This window comes from Anas platyrhynchos, chromosome 5 (assembly GCF_047663525.1).
Source record: "Anas platyrhynchos isolate ZD024472 breed Pekin duck chromosome 5, IASCAAS_PekinDuck_T2T, whole genome shotgun sequence".
Classification (NCBI taxonomy): Eukaryota; Metazoa; Chordata; class Aves; order Anseriformes; family Anatidae; genus Anas; species Anas platyrhynchos.
The window spans coordinates 18,532,156-18,550,664 of NC_092591.1; the positions used below are offsets into that span (position 1 = coordinate 18,532,156).

At 39.9% G+C, this 18,509-nt stretch overlaps 1 protein-coding gene across 6 annotated transcripts in view; it reads right to left on the bottom strand.

The window, feature by feature from the left end:
* SPATA7 (spermatogenesis associated 7) overlaps nucleotides 1-18,509 on the bottom strand; it is a 43,853-nt gene that overhangs the window by 6,002 nt on the left and 19,342 nt on the right. For 3 of the 6 annotated variants that reach the window (XM_072038379.1, XM_072038378.1, XM_072038380.1), the window contains 3 exons: nucleotides 12,156-12,289; nucleotides 3,352-3,397; nucleotides 27-505 (listed from right to left, as the gene is read on the bottom strand). In XM_072038379.1, coding sequence (XP_071894480.1) covers nucleotides 27-505; nucleotides 3,352-3,397; nucleotides 12,156-12,214 — 584 coding nt within the window. In that variant the 5' untranslated portion in view covers nucleotides 12,215-12,289. The remainder of the gene's footprint in view (nucleotides 1-26; nucleotides 506-3,351; nucleotides 3,398-12,155; nucleotides 12,290-18,509) is intronic. The other 3 variants (XM_072038381.1, XM_072038377.1, XM_072038376.1) reach the window with 1 other exon arrangement.

An 18,509-nucleotide genomic window follows, 5' to 3' on the forward strand; every position in this document is an offset into this window, starting at 1 on the left:
TCAAAATAAAGACTTAAGTTCTGTACCTGATCGCATCAGTCTGTGTTTCAGCTTCCACATGCCGCTTGCAGCGATTTTTTCTTTTCCTTCGAGCAGGAGTGTAATACCTGTAACCTGACAGGACGGATTTAGCATCTGATATTAACGTGCGTGGAGTAAAAGGTTTTCGGCTTCCAGTAAATAATTCAGAGTGCCTGTCTAGAAGATCCCCACTGTATACTTTGGGGTTCCTATCCTGATGCCTCTGGGAACGACCGATGCTCACAGAACTATCAGAAGAGCAACTGCTTGAAACTCCAGAGTGTTTTCTTGGTGTACTTGACATACTGACACTTGAGTTTGAGTTAGACATGTTAGATGTATTCCGAGAGTGTTTTCTGGTATGTTTTACTGGACTGGAGTGAACCAAACCATGCTCTCCATAAGGTAACAGTGCTCTTGACAGGTACCGTGCATGCTGAACAGAGGGGAACAGACTGTCTTTGTCTTCTGCTTCCAAGGGACTCTAGGAAAAAATAAAACATGATTTGATTGGTTTGCAACTTACCAGCTTTTTTCATGTTGGCACTTGCAATTATTATTGCTACCAACTTGGAGGCATTTTCTGTGTAAAAAAAGAATCCAGTTTTCTAAAATCCAACTGGTTTCAGAGCAGCTCCAGTGCTAACAAGTCTTAACACCTTTATGTGGAAAGATTGGTGCTTTCTTATAGAATAGCAATGGCTACATCAAACCAGGAGGTTCAATCATTTTAGTCCAAAAGCACAATACATTTTTAAAAGTCAAGGAACTAATAATTTTTGAATTGAGGCACATTATTTTATATGGGTATGCTCTGTTTGCACTGCCTGGGGCAAAGGAAGGTAAATAGACTTTATCCACAATTATCGTGCTGACTAGTTCATACTATCTAGATTTTCTTCAAGTGTGGAGTTGTTGCCTTTTTCTCCAAATCCTATTAACTTTATCAAATGCCAGCTATCTTTATAAGATGTACATTTGGTAAGGGGCACCACTCACCGACTCATCTTAGACCAACATGGAAACTACTGTAATGTGGCTTAAGACACAGAGTAAGAAAATTTGTAGCTAGCTGTTTGTTCCTCATGTAACTCTCTTATTTTGCCTATAGGTGGAAGATTCACATATTTGATAGGGCTGTAAAATTTTTTCCAATTATTTCAATTTTAGTAAGGCTAAGCATTGAGTAACACCATGCTAATGACAGTGATAAGAACAGAACTAATAACCTGAAATCAAAATTTGAAAACTAAGTAGGTCATTGAGAAGTGTTAAAGAAAGAATTATTTGGAAAGATCATATTACCTTTTTCTGCTTTCTGAAAAAAAAAAAAAATCTTAATGCTTAAAAATTCATCAATATTCCTGAACTGTATTATGACACTGTGCCAAAGCTAAGACAGAAACATAGCTAAATCTAACCGGCATTTGAAGACTATTTATTTTTTTTGTAAGATGAGAAGGAACAATTCAATAGAAAGAAATTTGATTTCTAACCGAAGAGAATTTTGAAAAATTTCCAAGTTAAAAATTTAAATACATGGGCAGTGTATGTGTGCTAGTAAATGTGCTTCATAATGTTTCTGAACAGTTAGGAAACATCTTAGCAATACAGCTGTTGTGTATACTTTTCCTACCTAACATACAACCATGCATTGAAAATGTTATCAGTGAAGGTTATGCATGACATTTTATGACCTCCAAGGATGGCCATATTGCAGAGTTAGGAAATTAAACCAGAAGCCTAAAAGCAAGAAAACATTAAACAATACACCTAAGAGTGTTGTCCAGATGCTTCTTAACTCCAGCAGGTTCAGTGCCATGATGACTTCCCTGGGGAGCCCACCCCAGTGCCCATCCTCCCTCTGGGTGCAGACTCTTTCCCTAACCCCCAGCCTGACCCTCCCCTGTCCCAGCTCCATGCCGTTCCCTCGGGTCCTGTCGCTGTCCCCAGAGAGCAGAGCTCAGCGCCTGCCCCTCCGCTCCCCTTGTGAGGGAGCTACAGGCCGCCATGAGGCCTCCCCTCAGCCTGCTCTGCTCTGAGCTGAGCAAACCAAGGAACCTCAGCTGCTCCTCATACGTCTTGCTCATATGTCTCTAAACCATTCACCATCTTTGTAGCCCTTGTATGTTCTCTAATAATTTTATGCACTTCTTATATTGTGATGCCCAAAGCTGCACACAGTACTCAAGGTGAGGCCACATCAGTGCAGAGGAGAGTGGGACAAATCTCATGGCCACACCATGCAAGCAGTATAACACAAGACTAAATAACAGCTAAAATAAAATAACATCTGACACAGCCCAATTCAAAATCAACAGCTACAAAACCAAATCAAATCAGTTCATGTCTAATTAAATAGTCAGACCTCTTAAAACGATGATTTTACTGTTCCTTACATTCAGTTCACATAGCTCCAGGGAAACTGCTTCACCAAATGCTGTAAGATTTAAATAGATGTATACGAATAGAGGTGTTTCATAAGAAAATTCAACTTCTACCACAGAAATTAACTTGTAGATATGCCTCCACCATCTCAGCAAATAATAGGAACTTTGCAAGGTAATCAATAGCTCTGTGAGACTTCTGAAGCCTCCCACTTGGGGGATGTAGGTGTGCTGCAGGAAAAGTAGAGACACTTGGAAGTCCTTGTACGTTTGTTGAAAATTCATGACACTGTAGCCTAATAATATACAGTGTAGTATAATTATATATTACTAGTAAGCTGGTAATATATATTAAACTATGTAATACATAGTATAGCTTGTAAATACGCACAGATCTTCTATTCTACCATTCAATTTCTAAACAATGTGTTAAAAGTTCTGAGCAATGATTTTCACTGTGTAAATGTTGCATCATCTCATAAACTGCAACTGCTATTGCTTTGAATCTACACTATTCTATTTTTTCTCCTTTCAGAACTGCTTGGATTTTAAATTAAAACTCAAAATAAATAATATCCATTTTGCAGTATGCAGTAAATGCTGTTTAAGAGGAATATTAAAAAATGCAATTAGTTTACCATCAAAATGAAATCACAGAACACACGGCTGTCATGCTGTATATTTCCTTCACAATTCTACACAATTTCCTCCAAAATCGTTATTATCTATCCATGCTGTTCCAGTACCCCAAAATATGCACAACTGCTGATGCAAAGAGGCAATCTTTTTTTAGTTAGCTGAGCCAAAATAAGCCTTTCTTGATGGTGTCTCACATTAGCAAACTTAATTTTACTACTACAGCACAATTAAATGCTGAACTGATAACATGCAGCAACAATGCCAAACAAATGCCTGTGTTAGCAAGCAGCGTAATAAGGCTTACCAGTGTGATTGTTTGCATATAAAATAGTTGCAGTGGCAGCTCAACACTACAGAAAACAGATAAGACTGGAAAGTTTCAGAATCTACCTAGATAGGTATTTTCAAAAGCTAATTCCACACTCTTCAGTAGGTATTATAAACAGCTTAGTTTTTGTTGTGTACTTTTTACTCTCAGTGATTAAAATAGTTTGCGGTGCTGCAAAATAAATCAGATTGTAGAAGCATCAAACAGGATGATGACTGGTGCCTCACAATATACAAACAACAACAAAGAAAATAAACCAAGAGATGTTAATGTGCCAACTACTCATGAAAGCCACATGTTCTGTTTCTTGGATTCAGTCGAGCTGATTCTAAAACAAAACAAAAGGATATGGTAAAAATGACAATATTCTAAATTTAAGCCTTCCTCATTTTTGAGGAAGCCTAGGACATTATTTTTTTTTTCTTCTCAAACATGTTATAAGTAGAACAGTAGCCAAGGTATTGACTAGCTAGTAGAACCACAAACCACAGCCAGATTTGTGTCAACCTTGAGATGCATTCATTCGAGTACTGAGAAAGATGTCTTTGAACCCCTTTTCCTAGGCTAAACCTTTAACGCCCAAACAGAAACAGGCAGGGAGTAAAGCCTTTGGATATACAAACAGTATCAGGAACAAGGAACTATCTTGCTGATTTCAAAAAAGACTTTAAGGAATGCAAGATAATGTTTGTTTGCAATTTGTCATTGATGTTTCAGAAAATTACTTGCATGTCTCTTTTGGTATAGGCAAATCAACTGTAAGCTAGTATGTCAATTTTCTTCTCTAATCTGTATCTGCAAAAGCATCAGATTTTTACCTGGAAAAAAGAGACAAAACAGACCTACAAATATGCAGTAACACACTAACTGAATTTTTCACTCTATTCTTCTGACACAATTCAAAAAAATTTATCCAATGGTAGTACCATAGATTTGGACATTAGCACTAGCACAAGCTGTTTGTGACTCCAAATTATGTGACTTACAGTGACACTTCTCTTACTTTCCAATGTATATTCCTATTCTGTTGATTCAACCAACTGTAATTTGTTTTGAAAGACAAAAAAATTGCCCTATGATATATTTCAGCAATAATTACCCCCTTAAAAAGATTTACTAAATTAAATACTTATTTATCTATTTATTATCACAACTCTGTGGTAAATGGAATATCACTTGCAGCAACCTCGTATTGAGAGGAACCCTGAATTTTCACGGAGTCTGTGAAAGTTCAGTCAAAACAAATCAAAGCATAAGGCTCTGGTGTGATGGGCAAGAGAAATAACAGAAAGCAAGAATCCAGATTTTTCTTTAAGTTACTTTTACTTCCTAAGAAAGGTTTACTTTCTTAGCTCAAAAGACACTGATGTATCAACTGCTAACAAAACAAACAAACAAACAACAACAACAAAAACAAACAAACAAACAAACAAAAAACAAAGTTACAAAGGAAAGCTTGCTAAATCTATCTCCATGTAAAAAGTCCAAATACACCTCTCACTGGGGCCACTGATGAGTTTAGGTCTTGACATTATATATACTTCATAATACTTCATCTACCGTTGTAAAACGAGCTCACAGAGACACTTTATGAACCATACTGCCAAGATGCAGAAGCTGTGATTTTGTAATAAATGAACATCTCATTCTTTCAACTCAACATAGCTCAATTAAAAAGCCACTAATGTTGCTGTAAGTCAACTGAATTCCTGCCCTCTGCTGCTTGGACAGAGCAAAGGTCTAATTTGGTAAGCAACTGGCCTTTACATTTGCTGCTCCCACAACCCTTTGTATGTCACATGTTCATTTTGTTATATACTTTGATATTTACTTAAAAATTGAGAAACATGAGACAGACTATTCACACAAACCTGTGAACAAGTAAGACCTGAATGAATATAATCAGTTTGCATACTGTCAACAATAATGTGTGTTATTCTGTTGTGTAACGTGATACATCCCTATTTTCATCAAGGATCCTGATACTATTAAGAAGGATATTACTGAATGTGCATGAAGAAATGTATTAAATAAAAAAAACAGCATGAGAGATGACTGTTGTTATGAAGCCAGCAAGGAAATCTGTACAGAGCATTCCTGATGAAAACAGATTTCTTCGGTGTTCTGAAGGTTCTTTTGTTCTCTTTCAGTTGTTCACATATCTCATTCTGACAAAACTAATTCAAGCATAATACATCTTCAGACTCTTAATATCTCAACTGTATAATAAATCTTTAAACACAAGGTGTTTGAGTAGGTAATTCACATAGCCATACGTGTGCACCGCATACAGAATTAACAACAGATTAGAAACAGTTAACGGTGTTTCCTAATCTGTATTTCATAAGTGCAAGCATAAGAAAGGTCATAACTGTCCTTAAGAAATCAAAATGTCTCAAAAATCAGACTGAAACAGATCTTGAAATATGAAGCAGTTCTTTGCACTCCAAAAGCAATGACAATTATGCTTAAAATGGCTTAGATCCTTTCAACTGACTTTTGGCACAGATTGATTTCTTTAAAAAAAAAATCTTCAGCTGTCAGAAAAGCCTATTAATAGGATTACCTGAGCAGGAGATATGAAATAGCAAGTCTTACTCAAATCAGAGATTTTACTCATGGCCAGCTCTGTTCAGATTTTCTTGCTTCATAATTAAGTCATATTGAGCTTTATGCAGTTTCACTCACCAAGCTTCACTCAGAAGAGTGTTTAAAAACACAGATCAGCTTTGTACAGAAAAATAAAAAAGATAAAGTCTAGGGATATGACTACAATAGTTAGAAAGACTATGTGGTATGTGGTATTCTTTGCATATATGACACAATATTTTCCAGGCTGCATCAAACAGCCCTTCTGTTGTAAGAAAATGCCTTCAAGTAATTGATTTAAGACAGAGTACGTACACTTAATTTGGTGATAGATAAATGATTGGATACCCACAGATGTGCTGCTTATTCATCCTCAAGCTTTTCAGTCTAAGTAAGACTAAATACTCACTTAAAATTACCTATTAGTAAAGACACACTGAAGTTAGCAGCCCTTTCAGCATCCATATCTGTAGTTCATCACCCCATTTTGATAAACCTTCACACATGGTGTCAATCATCATCATTATGTTGCGTGGAAAAAGAAGTAAAGCTGTCCACTGCACATCTTACACAGTCCCTGCCCCTCTGGTTGACACTGACAGAAACTGCTGTCCCTGAAGTAATTTAGTTGCTAGTGATCCCATCAGAAGACTGCTCCATTGCACCCATTGAAAATCAGGCTGCTCCTTAGCTTTTCACACTTAGGTCTTCTCATGCACGATGCACAATAAGCATCTATTGCATCTTCACACACAGGTTAATGTGGAATACTTACATCTTAGTGATGAAAACCTGTTATGAAATCTAGGTAGCCACAACAGAAATAGCTTTCTCGGTTCACTTCATATCATAGTAGATTCTTACATTACAGTAACTTTATATTTATAAATAGATATTACACATGAAGAATTTATGGTTCTTGTGCATTCAAAGCCTCACACAAAACAGTGAAAGAGGAGGCTAGTCATGTTCAAGATATTATAGTTTCATACTCAGCTCACTGTATAATAAAATATGTTGACTAAATGACAGAGATTATAAGAAATATATAACATAATTATATCTTTCAGAATTATTTTTAGTTCTTTTTGTTTTTATGATGCACAAAGCACAAGCTCAATGGAAAACAGTTTCTGTGCTCTGTTGCAGCATTAAATAGTAATAAAAGCAGCTGTTGAAAAAATGAAGAATGATGAAATAAAAGCACCAGACTTATGAGATAGCATAAAAAGTGAATGCTAATGAATGAAGCCTTTTGAAAATAAAAAGTCAGGTGCATAAATCAAAGCTGGTTAGCACATATTTAGCCTATAATCTATTCAGACATTGACCCTGTCAGAATTACAATGGTTATTACTGTATATGTTACTCTTGATATACATTTTACAAGAGCAACATCTTATTACTCAAGAAATTATGCATTATGAAAGTAATGTCTTTAGCTTTAGTATTCTTACATCTAAATTTAGCATTGGCAAAGCCAGCAGAACTCTACTTGTCTTTTATTCTTATAATCCTCCTGTTATAAGATGCTTATGAAAAACAGGACCACATTCTACTTTTGCCACTACCTCCAATTACTTCCACTGCTCACCCTTCCGCCAGAAGGCGTAAAATTTGTAGAATTTTATTAACTTGCAGGTGCTCTGATTTATACTCCAGTGAAAAACATCTTGTAAAACCAGCAATATAATCATCAATTATTTGACTAACAAAGTGCCAAATTGTACTTTACTGAAGATCACAGAATCACAGGATTCTCTAGGTTGGAAGAGACCTCAAGATCATCGAGTCCAACCTCTGACCTAACACTAACAAGTCCTCCACTAAACCATATCACTAAGTTCAACATCTAAATGTCATCTCCAAGGATGGTGACTCCACCACTTCCCTGGGCAGCCCATTCCAATGCCTCACAACCCTCTCAGTAAAGAAGTTCTTCCTCATATCCAACCTAAAACACCCCTGGCACAACTTTAGCCCGTTCCGCCTTGTCCTGTCACCAGGCACGTGGGAGAACAGACCAACCCCCACCTCGCTACAGCCTCCTTTAATGTACTTATAGAGTGATAAGGTCGCCCCTGAGCGTCCTTTTCTTCAGACTGAACAAACCCAACTCCCTCAGCCGCTCCTTGTAGGACTTGTTCTCCAGACCCCTCACCAGCTTCGTCGCCCTTCTCTGGACTCTCTCGAGCACCTCCATGTCCTTCTTGTAGCGAGGGGCCCAAAACTGAACACAGCACTCAAGGTGAGGCCTCACCAGAGCCGAGTACAGGGGGACAATCACTTCCCTAGCCCTACTGGCCACACTGCTTCTTATACAGGCCAGGATGCCGTTGGCCTTCTTGGCCACCTGAGCACACTGCTGGCTCATATTCAGCCGACTATCAACCATCACTCCCAGGTCCTTCTCCATCTGGCAGCTTTCCAACCACTCATCTCCCAGCCTGTAGCTCTGCTTGGGGTTATTGCACCCCAGGTGCAGGACCCAGCACTTGGCCTTGTTGAACTTCATGCAGTTATCTCAGCCCATCGGTCCAGCCTATCCAGATCCTCATGCAGAGCCTTCCTACCCTCAAGCAGATCGACACACACACCTAACTTGGTGTCATCTGTGAACTTACTGAGGGTGCACTTGATCCCCTCATCCAGATCATCGATGAAGATATTAAAGAGGACCGGCCCCAGCACTGAGCCCTGGGGAACGCCATTAGTGACCGGCCTCCAGCTGGATTTGACTCCATTCACCACGACTCTTTGGGCCCGGCTATCCAGCCAGTTTTTAACCCAACAAAGCGTGCGCCAGTCCAAGCCACAAGCAGGCAGTTTCTTGAGGAGAATGCTGTGGAAAACGGTGTCAAACGCCTTGCTGAAGTCAAGGTAGACCACATCCATAGCCTTTCCCTCATCCACCAAGCGTGTCACTTTGTCATACAAGGAGATCAGGTTTGTCAAGCAGGACCTGCCTTTCATAAACCCATGCTGACTGGGCCTGATCACCTGGTTGCCCTGTAAGTGCCGCGTGATGACACTCAGGATAATCTGCTCCATGAGTTTCCCTGGCACTGAGGTCAAACTGACAGGCCTATAGTTTCGTGGGTCTGCCCTCCAGCCCTTCTTGTACATGGGCATCACGTTTGCTAGCTGCCAGTCGACTGGGACCTCCCCCAATAGCCAGGACTGTTGATAAATGATGGATAGGGGCTTGGCCAGCTCCTCTGCCAGTTCTCTCAGTATCCTCAGGTGGATTCCATCTGGCTCCATCGACTTGCGTACATCCAAGTGCTGTAGCAGGTCACCAACCACTTCCTCATGGATAGTGAGGGCCACATTCTGCTCCCCATCCCCTTCAACCAGTTCAGGGTACTGAGTATCCACAGAGCAACTGGTTTTGCCGCTAAAGACTGAGGCAAAAAAGGCATTAAGCACCTCCGCCTTTTCCTCATTTTTCGTATCTAAGTTCCCCTGCCGCACAATGGCTTCCAGCTCTTCCTGTTTGTTACCCATGCTGCGTGCATTAGTGTAGATGCACTTCAGTTGGGCCATTGCTTTCTCTCCCAGCCTTGCCTTTGTTACCCCTGGCACAGCTCCAACAAGCCTTGTTTCAGCCCTGTCCCCCTTCTCACCTAGTTTAAAGCTCTCTCAATGAGCCCCGCCAGCTCCTGGCCCAGGATCCATTTTCCCCTTTGAGATAGGGACCCGTCTGCGGCCATCAGGCTGGGTGACGAGTAAAGTGCCCCATGGTCAAAAAACACAAAATTTCTGTGTTGGCACCAGCCTCTGAGCCATGTGTTTATAAGGTGGGCTTTCCTTGTCCTCTCTGTACCCCTCCCTGCCACCGTAGGGATGGACGAAAACACCAGCTGTACTCCCGCTCCATCCACTAACCGTCCCAGTCCCCTAAAGTCTTGTTTGATGGTCTTCAGGCTTCTCTCTTCAATGTTGTCACTGCCCGCCTGGACTATTAAAAGAGGATAATAGTCAGAGGGGTGAACCAGGTTGGGAAGCTTTCTGGCCATGTCCCTGACCCTGGCCCCAGGGAGGCAGCAGACTTCCCTACGGGTAAGGTCAGGCTGACAAATAGGTCCCTCTGTTCCCCTGAGAAGGGAGTCGCCCACAACAATCACCCTTCTTTCTGTCCTGGTGGAGGCAGTCCTGAGGAGTGGAGTCGACTTCCTCCCCCTAGGCATCCTCCTGGGTACACTTTCTACCTCTTCCTCACCCACCGGTCTCTCAAGCTCCAGGGCCTCAAACCTGTTGCGTAAGGGCACCTGGGAAGGTGGGGCCGGGTGGGGGGGGGGCATTGCCTGCAATGTTGAGCAGGGACCCGTCTCCATTCCTCCTCAACTCCTAGGTCCCCTGCCTCTGCCCGACAGCAACAGGACAGGAGGTCCACCCCCATTTGGGGTGTCTCACCCCAGTGCCTGCCCTTCAGGCCACGCAGGGAGTCACTCCACAAGTCTATCTCCCACTCACACTCCCTGATATCCCTCGACCTCTCGACCTCCTCCTTGAGTTCTGCCACGAGGCGGACCAGGTCATCCACCTGCTCGCACCTCACGCACACAGTGTCTCTGCCCCCCGCAGGTGCTAGCAACAGGCTCAGGCACTGCCTGCACCCAGAGACCTGAACTGCCGCAGTTTTGAGTGGGCAGTCGGTCTGGGTGTGTACAGACCTACTGGAGAGGGCTGTGCCTGGTGTACACCATTGCAGCTGAGCTAGCAGTAGATCGCCGTTAGAGGAGGTGTTTGTATGGGCGGGGGGGAGCGCTCTGCCCTGCCTGCGCCAACTGCCGCGCCAACTGCCGCACCAACTGCCATGCCATGCCCTGTTCGTCACACTCCTGCTCGCCTCTAGGGGCATCTTTTGAATGGCTGGGGAGAGGGCAGGGCGCTGCTGGCTCGCCTACACCTCCTTCTTGCCTCGTTCACCTCCCTTGTGAGGGCTGTTGGGTCCTGGCGGTTCCCTCGGTGCCAGAAAAATTAGCCCTGCCTGTCCGATCCCCCGCTCCGCTGCAGAACATGTCTGCCCCGGAGCCGATCGCCTTGGCAAGTGGCAAAGATTACTCTTTGAATATGTAAAGTGAAAACAAAAACAACAACAACTAAAACTTACAAAAGCATAAAAGGCATTACATCCAAAAACTACAGTTTATGTAACTACAGGTACACTCTGAGGCATACGGAAACAAACATCAGGAAAACTGCAATTTCTCTTGCCATGATAAAAACTATACTTTCAGGACATCTTTTGATGGGAAGGCACCTATAAATCATTAAAAGAACTGGAGAGATTATTTTAGAAGGACCTTGTTTTGGGAGGGATTAAAACAAAGGAAGAATGACAATCTCTTATAATGCTATATTAAATACCACACTTACAGCCCTTCATTGTAGAACTGAGAATTTATACAGTAATTAAAGATTTTAAGCACACTTTAGTTGGTTTCATTGTGAAAAACAAAATTTGGATTTTAAATATGACATTTTCTACTTTTTCTAATGCATGCCTGTGATTTCATCCCTATGAGCCATGAAGTGAATTTCAAAGCATTATTTCCCCGCATTACAATAAGGTCATACTCAGATTGCTTACTGCAATAAAAGAGAAAAACTACTGATGAGTTTTCTGATCTACTTGGAAATTTACTCAAGCTCTACATATGCTTAAAACAATATATGAAGCATTTGGTATTAAAATCAAAGTTAAGATAGCATTTTTTTTTTTAAGTTTTGAATTGCTCCTCTACAGCGATGAAAATGATTCTGTATTTTATTAAGCTATTTATATATTATTTGGAAATATATGTCATATATCTGGATGAAATGCCAGTCAAAATGAGTGAACTTATACATATAGACAGAAAAGCACAATCTCCACTCATTTTGATGGCTTAACCACTAATTTCTACTTTCAACAAAGAGAGAGAAACATGGGGATTCAAGCTGAGATGAGAGAGAGAACTTCAGAGTAACTAGAATTTGTCTTTACCACAGGCACTCTTCATACCTGCCATCTCTATCAGAAGGTTGACACAGTGTTGGGCACATGCCAGGGAGACCATTGTCTATTTTCTGTTGTTTGAAATATGCTAGCCCTCCCTCTAGAACTAATGCCACATTGGTGATCAGCTGTTATCAGGGTAGGCAAGCAGACTATGAAATCTACTAAGCAAAATGAAAATATCTACCTGTCCAAAAGAGGTTGACAGCAGCCTTCCACTCTCTCTTGAGCTGGATCGTGAGGCATTTTTGCCCACACTCATTTCTTTTTCACACCTGGCTATCTTCTTTCTCAGTCTCTCTCTTCTCTGCTGGTCAGCAACTTAGGAAAGAGATAAAGTTTGTCAGGTCCAATCTGAAATCTTACTCTTATTTTGTCCTAAGTGATTTGAAAATGTCACAGGGGTTCCAGTCACTCAGCAGAAGTGAGACCACAGAGATAGGTTCTACTTCACTTGGCAATTATGAAAAATTATGTCTACTTTTTTGAAGAAAATATAAGAATATCTTGGTAGCTGAAGCTGTACCTTAGTTTCCTTTAGGTATTCTCAGATCCCACAAGCAATACAGTACTGTGTGGAAATTCCAAGACCAGTAATGCTAACGGGGCACCCTGACTGAAAACTAACAAGTTCATTCTCAAACCTTATGGACAGAACTCCTCTAACTGTACTCTCATCCAATGCGTTAGCAAGAAACAACATGTTTATTGTTAGTAAATTTTTCATATGCAAAATCTGCTCAAACCATGTAAAAATAGTCTCCTATGTACAGAAATCCATTGTGAAACAGCACGTTCAAGCCAAGAACATAAACGATGCAGGCAAACTCTGTGCAAGGGCCCCTGCCAGATCAGGAGGGAAAATTTTGCACTGGTCTGCAGTGTAAGACCTCATTCATGGTGTCCCTGTAACACAGATGAGTCAGGTATATATGCCACCAGATAAAGAGAAGCCCAAAAGAAATACAGATAAGTTTTCTGTGCCCATGTTTGCTGTCAGTCACCTTTATCCAGTATCTTGCATAGAACATAGTAAGTCTTTGTATATTATGAGCACCCAGGTTCCACAGATAGACAAAGTTGAAAAAAAATTGAAAAAAAGTTAAGAAGTAGACAAAGTTGAAAAATCCAAATAAGACTGATCAAAAATGTTAATAATTTCCAAAACAGAAATAAAGAGGCTTCATATAAGCATGCATACTTTTGAAGTCTATACACAATGAAACATTTAACTCTTGACTACAATTCTCATTCACCTAATTCACAGACTCTAGCGTATGAATAGTTTGAGACACACACACAGACAGAAAGGCCTTCAGAAGTTCCCTCTTCAGTTTCAAAATGTATTTATATCATGCTCTGGTAGACCCCAACCTTCACACAGCTTATAATACTTAACGCATGGAAATGTAAATAACTTTGTGGATTGATGTGGTACATTCTTCTAGACAGCTGAGAACTACAGCAATCTGGGGACATTTAATCAACCTCTAGCATACACGCAACTGTGTCTACCAGAATCAAGAGACATGATAATCTCTAGGACTCAATTAAGCACGTGTATTAATTTTATTGAACATTTTAGTCCTCTTTTAAACTAGAAGCAATTCCTTCAGATGAAAAATCCCTGCTCTCATTCCTCAGGGAAATCCCTTTCTGTCTTTCACTTCTTATAATTGATATGTAAAATACAAAGTAATTTCTTTTACAGCTGCTGAATTATTCAGTATATTCCATTAGAGTACTTACAATATAAAGTTGATTTTACTCCTGGAAAGGCATTAGCTGAAGTTAATATATACTAAATTCTACAAAACTGAATTAAAATATGACTTATAAAAGGAGGAAAAAATATACCATACCATTAAATAATTAAAACTCAGTATTTGTCTTTCTACTCTGAATTATTATGTGGTTATTCTAAATTATTTTTATTTCTAATTATGTTTGTCTAAAAAGTTACAGAAGGGTACTCAAAAATTAGCTACAAGTCACAAGTTTTATATGCTTGAATTAAATAATTATGGTGGTTCAACAGAGCGTGGCTGTGTGTGGACATGAATGGAAGCTGCAAAAATTCAAGTCTTGCCTACTGCTCAGGTAAATTGCTGTATGAGTACTGAATAAGTACCTAAGGAAACAACGAATGAGTGATAGAGCTCTACAAAGCTCTTTCCTGGAGAAAAGGAGGCTCAGGGGTGACCTTATTGCTCTCTACAGGTACCTTGAAGGAGGCTGTAGCGAGGTGGGGGTTGGTCTGTTCTCCCACGTGCCTGGTGACAGGACGAGGGGGAATGGGCTTAAGTTGCACCAGGGGAGTTTTAGGTTGGATGTTAGGAAGAACTTCTTTACCAGAAGGGTTATTAGACATTGGAATGGGCTGCCCAGGGAAGTGGTGGAGTCACCATCCCTGGAAGTCTTTAAAAGACGTCTAGATGTAGAGCTTAGGGATATGGTTTAGTGGGGACTGTTAGTGTTAGGTCAGAGGTTGGACTCAATGATCTTGAGGTCTCTTCCAACCTAGAAATTCTGTGTGAAATCAAGAATACAAATCATACAGAATTAGAGGTGTCTTATTTTGTAAGCAGGAGTACATGGCTGAAAGACAAATGTCATTATACTCAAGTGCTTTGGTAGAAAGTGAGTTCATCTATGAATACAGAGGCAAACCCCTTACTCCTTGTTCAGCCTGCACAACATTGCTTACCAGGAGTTTCTGAGCAAAGTGTAAAGCAGTGTGAATATTAATGAAAAAATTAGTACTTCTGTTGTCCCTATTCCACTCTTTACCAGATGAAATTTGAGATTTAGCATGCATCGACAGACTTGGTCTTTACAACTGAAGTTCAAAAAATAAGCCAACTTCCACAGATCTCCTCCAGGACTGTGTGCTATGACTCTTCTCTGCCAAAATATGGCCTATGCCCAAGTAAAGAGTAAAGAAAGAAAGTAATATTAAGCACGCCAGGATGCTAAGGCTATTTTTGGTTGTCAGAATGACCCATCGGGACTACTGTCACCTACATGGGAAATGTAAAGCCCTTGCCTCACACCAATGACATATTGAGCTTAGCTCAGATAATCCATTAAGTGTGTTCCAAAAGCTATAAAGTCATTCATGCATACCACAAGGCAGAGCAGACACATGCAAAACAGAATGGCAGAAAATCCTTGCAGTGTACCTGCCTTGTCCCCACCTTAGGGAACTCTCAGGCTAGATCTGCTGTAAAAGCTAGGAACTGTAAAACCAGCAGATTCAGAGATAAAGAAATCCCTCTTGAATAGAGTTAATGTAGACATAAACAGACAACTAGATGTAAATTAGGACAGCCCTGAGGCAGTCAGCAAGCAACAAAGACAAGGGTATAGACACAAAAAATGCATGCTGCTAATTTACTCTTACTTCACACATCGTTTCCTCAAGCAGGGACTGGAGAATCCAGTCTTTCTGTTTGGCTTCAGCCAGACAGAAAATGGCATCCTAAAAATGGCCTGAACCTTTGAAGCACTAATTGCAAATAACATTACAACTGATGGGAGCTGAAGATCCTCAGGGCAGCCATATACAATCGCTTGTCCTGCAGCTGTGCATTTACTTCTGGGCATTCTCACAGAAAGAATGAGAAGAACATTCAGGAAGAAACATGCGGTTTTGAAAAGGAGATTTATCTCTTAATTGGAAAGATTCCACTCTGTTCCAGATATCTGCTGCTTCAAATTAACTAAAGATAAAGCTTCTTTAGCTTTCAGTGAGGTATTGAGTACCTGTTAACAAATTCAGTTGATGTTTTCTTCCTACTAGTCCACCACAGTATGCCAAGGGCACTCTTGTCAAATTTTGATTTAGTCATTTGTTAACTGAAATTTGTTATTACATACTTAATAGTTTCACTGCAAATATATTTTACTGTACATTGGCACCAGAAAGGTGTAATATTTGTAAATATGGAAAAAGTTCAAGACAGCAAGTATCTTGTAACAAATAAAAGAAAAATGGAGTGTTTTCATCTATTTAAAAAGGGTAAACTAAATAAAAAAACCACAGTTGCTAGATCTAATGTCTCTTTTTTAGCCTTAGTATAGACTTTGAGAGTAACGTATCTCATTAACTGCTCTGCTCAAAGCCACAACAAAAATTTACAGCAAAGCAACAGTGTATTACATCATAAACAAAGCAGTAATTTTTGTATATCAGATATATTCAGTCTGTGAAACTAAGTAAATTCCCTAATTTATTCCACCCACTCCATGAATCTGTTCTCTTAAATCTGTTCTCTTAAATCTGTTAGCAATGAGGGGAAGCATAAGAAAACCCATAAATTTTAAGAGGTTAAACTGTAGCATCCTCCATAGAGAGCTAAATACAAACCACTGATCAGTCTCTCACAGAAGTAACACTTTTGCGGGGGCAAAATACCCTTTTCACAAAGTTTACACTACACTTCTGAAGTGGAGATTGTGTTGTTACATTTCTTTGTTAGAATACTCCCTCTACAGGCTCGATTCTTTTTTCCTTAAGACTAGGCTGCAGCAGTGTTATTAAGACACGCTTCGAATTATAAAACCATGTCATAAACCTGGCAGAAAACAAAATAATCATACCTATCACACTCCTAAGCAGCTTGCAAGCTCTGTGCTAAAGGACAGTATGGTTCAGAATGACAGTGGTTGTCCTTTGTTCTGAATTTCTGATCTCTAAATTTATCATATGCCACATTACAGCACACTTGGCAGATTTAACCTTCAAGCCATTTCATTATTGATGTAAATAAGCCATGGCACACAACGAAATATGTTAGATTTAAATCGAGTTCAGCTTGTAGAACAACGTAACTAAAAAGAATTACCCAGCACTGTGCATTTCTCTAATGTGTTTTTATATTAGATGTTTTTACATTAACACACTTCTGGTTAATATTTTCCCTTATGAATTTTCCCTGATTACCAGTGCAAATTTGCATCAACCTCAGTTCTGCTGAGCTTGAAGTGACCGTAATTAAAATGTACAGCATAGCAGTAGGTGGTATTACTACTGCAAGCAAGCTCTTCCTTCCATAAGAGCTAACAGCTTTCACTATCAGCTCCTAGCTCAGCACAAATCTCCAGTGCACTATGATTTAAGGAGCTGGGGTGAGCTCCCATCAAATTCAAATTGCACTTTGCTATTGGTATGATGTTCTAATTTCTCAGAAGTATGCTTTTAAATTTTTTAAACACAGAGTTTAGTTTTCGTAACTGTAAGACATGATTCTGCAGTACTTCATATCCAAGATCAGTAACAATGTTTTGTCAAATAAAGGAGAAATCACGATGAGGAAAGGTGGCAAAGATTATTAAGGGCTTAATACCCCCAGCCTTGCTTGTATCAAATGGAATGTTACCCAGAGAAGTAACGTTTGTATCAGGGGATCTACTTAAGAAATGTGATACTGCTTGGCAAAGCTACCAATGGCAGAATTTGGCCATTGCTAAAGATTGGAAGTAAAGCCTAACAGTGAGACGTGAATCCTTCAAAGGAATTTCAGGAGAGGCTAGAAGCACAGCATTGTCCCAGATCCATCCACCTCTGATCCATATGGGGTCCTCATATGGCATCTCATAGACATTTCTGCCAGCAGTATGAATAATACAGCAGACTACGCACAGCCTACTACACTGAAATTGTGAAACTGCTGCACCAACACTGAAGCCTGAAGCCAACTTCTGAGCCTGCTAAGGTAAACCTCCATTCATGTACTCTAGAGAGAGGTCCAACTTGCTTCCACATGGGCTTGGGAATAGATTTGTCTCAGAATACCAATGGTGCAGCCCCCCAAAAACATTTTAGACATATTGTACCAAGCTAATGTAGTGCATAGGTGGAAAACATAATTTTATTCTAGCTTTCTGGCATGCCATGACTATTTTGTGTTCCTCTTTAATAGCAGAAAAAAGTCTAACAACAACAAGCCTTCCATCTCCCCTCACCTCCTAACAACAGATAGGTGTCCAAGCCAGGTAAATTCCGTTAAAAATCAGGAACACATTTTCAAAAATAATGATGATGATTTATGACTGAAACAACTACAAAAGGAAATGATATTTTACCTATTTATCGACTTTTACAAGTCAAGTCTGCAGGCCTCTCTTGTTTGTGTGCTTGATTAACTATATTCATTATGGTTGCTGAGTTCAATATTAGCACAGCAGGATAAAGTTTTTGGTTTGCTTACTCACCATGTCAGACCAAACAATGTCATGTCATTTTGCAACCACAAACTATGAGAAAAGTGTATTTTTGATGTAATGACTATACATCTTAAAATGAATTAGCACTCATTAAAAAAAAATTGGTAGAAGAAACAAAAGTAAATAACTGAATAACTTTTGTAAAAATAAATTAAAAGTAATACAGTTGAAAGTATAAATTGATAAATACTTACACATGGTGGGTTTTCCTGTTCCCCTCAGAATTTAGACTTGATAAATATGCTAAGATACCTTCCTAAAGACACATATGAACTCTGAAAACTTAAGTGTTAGAATTGTTTCATTTTAAAGG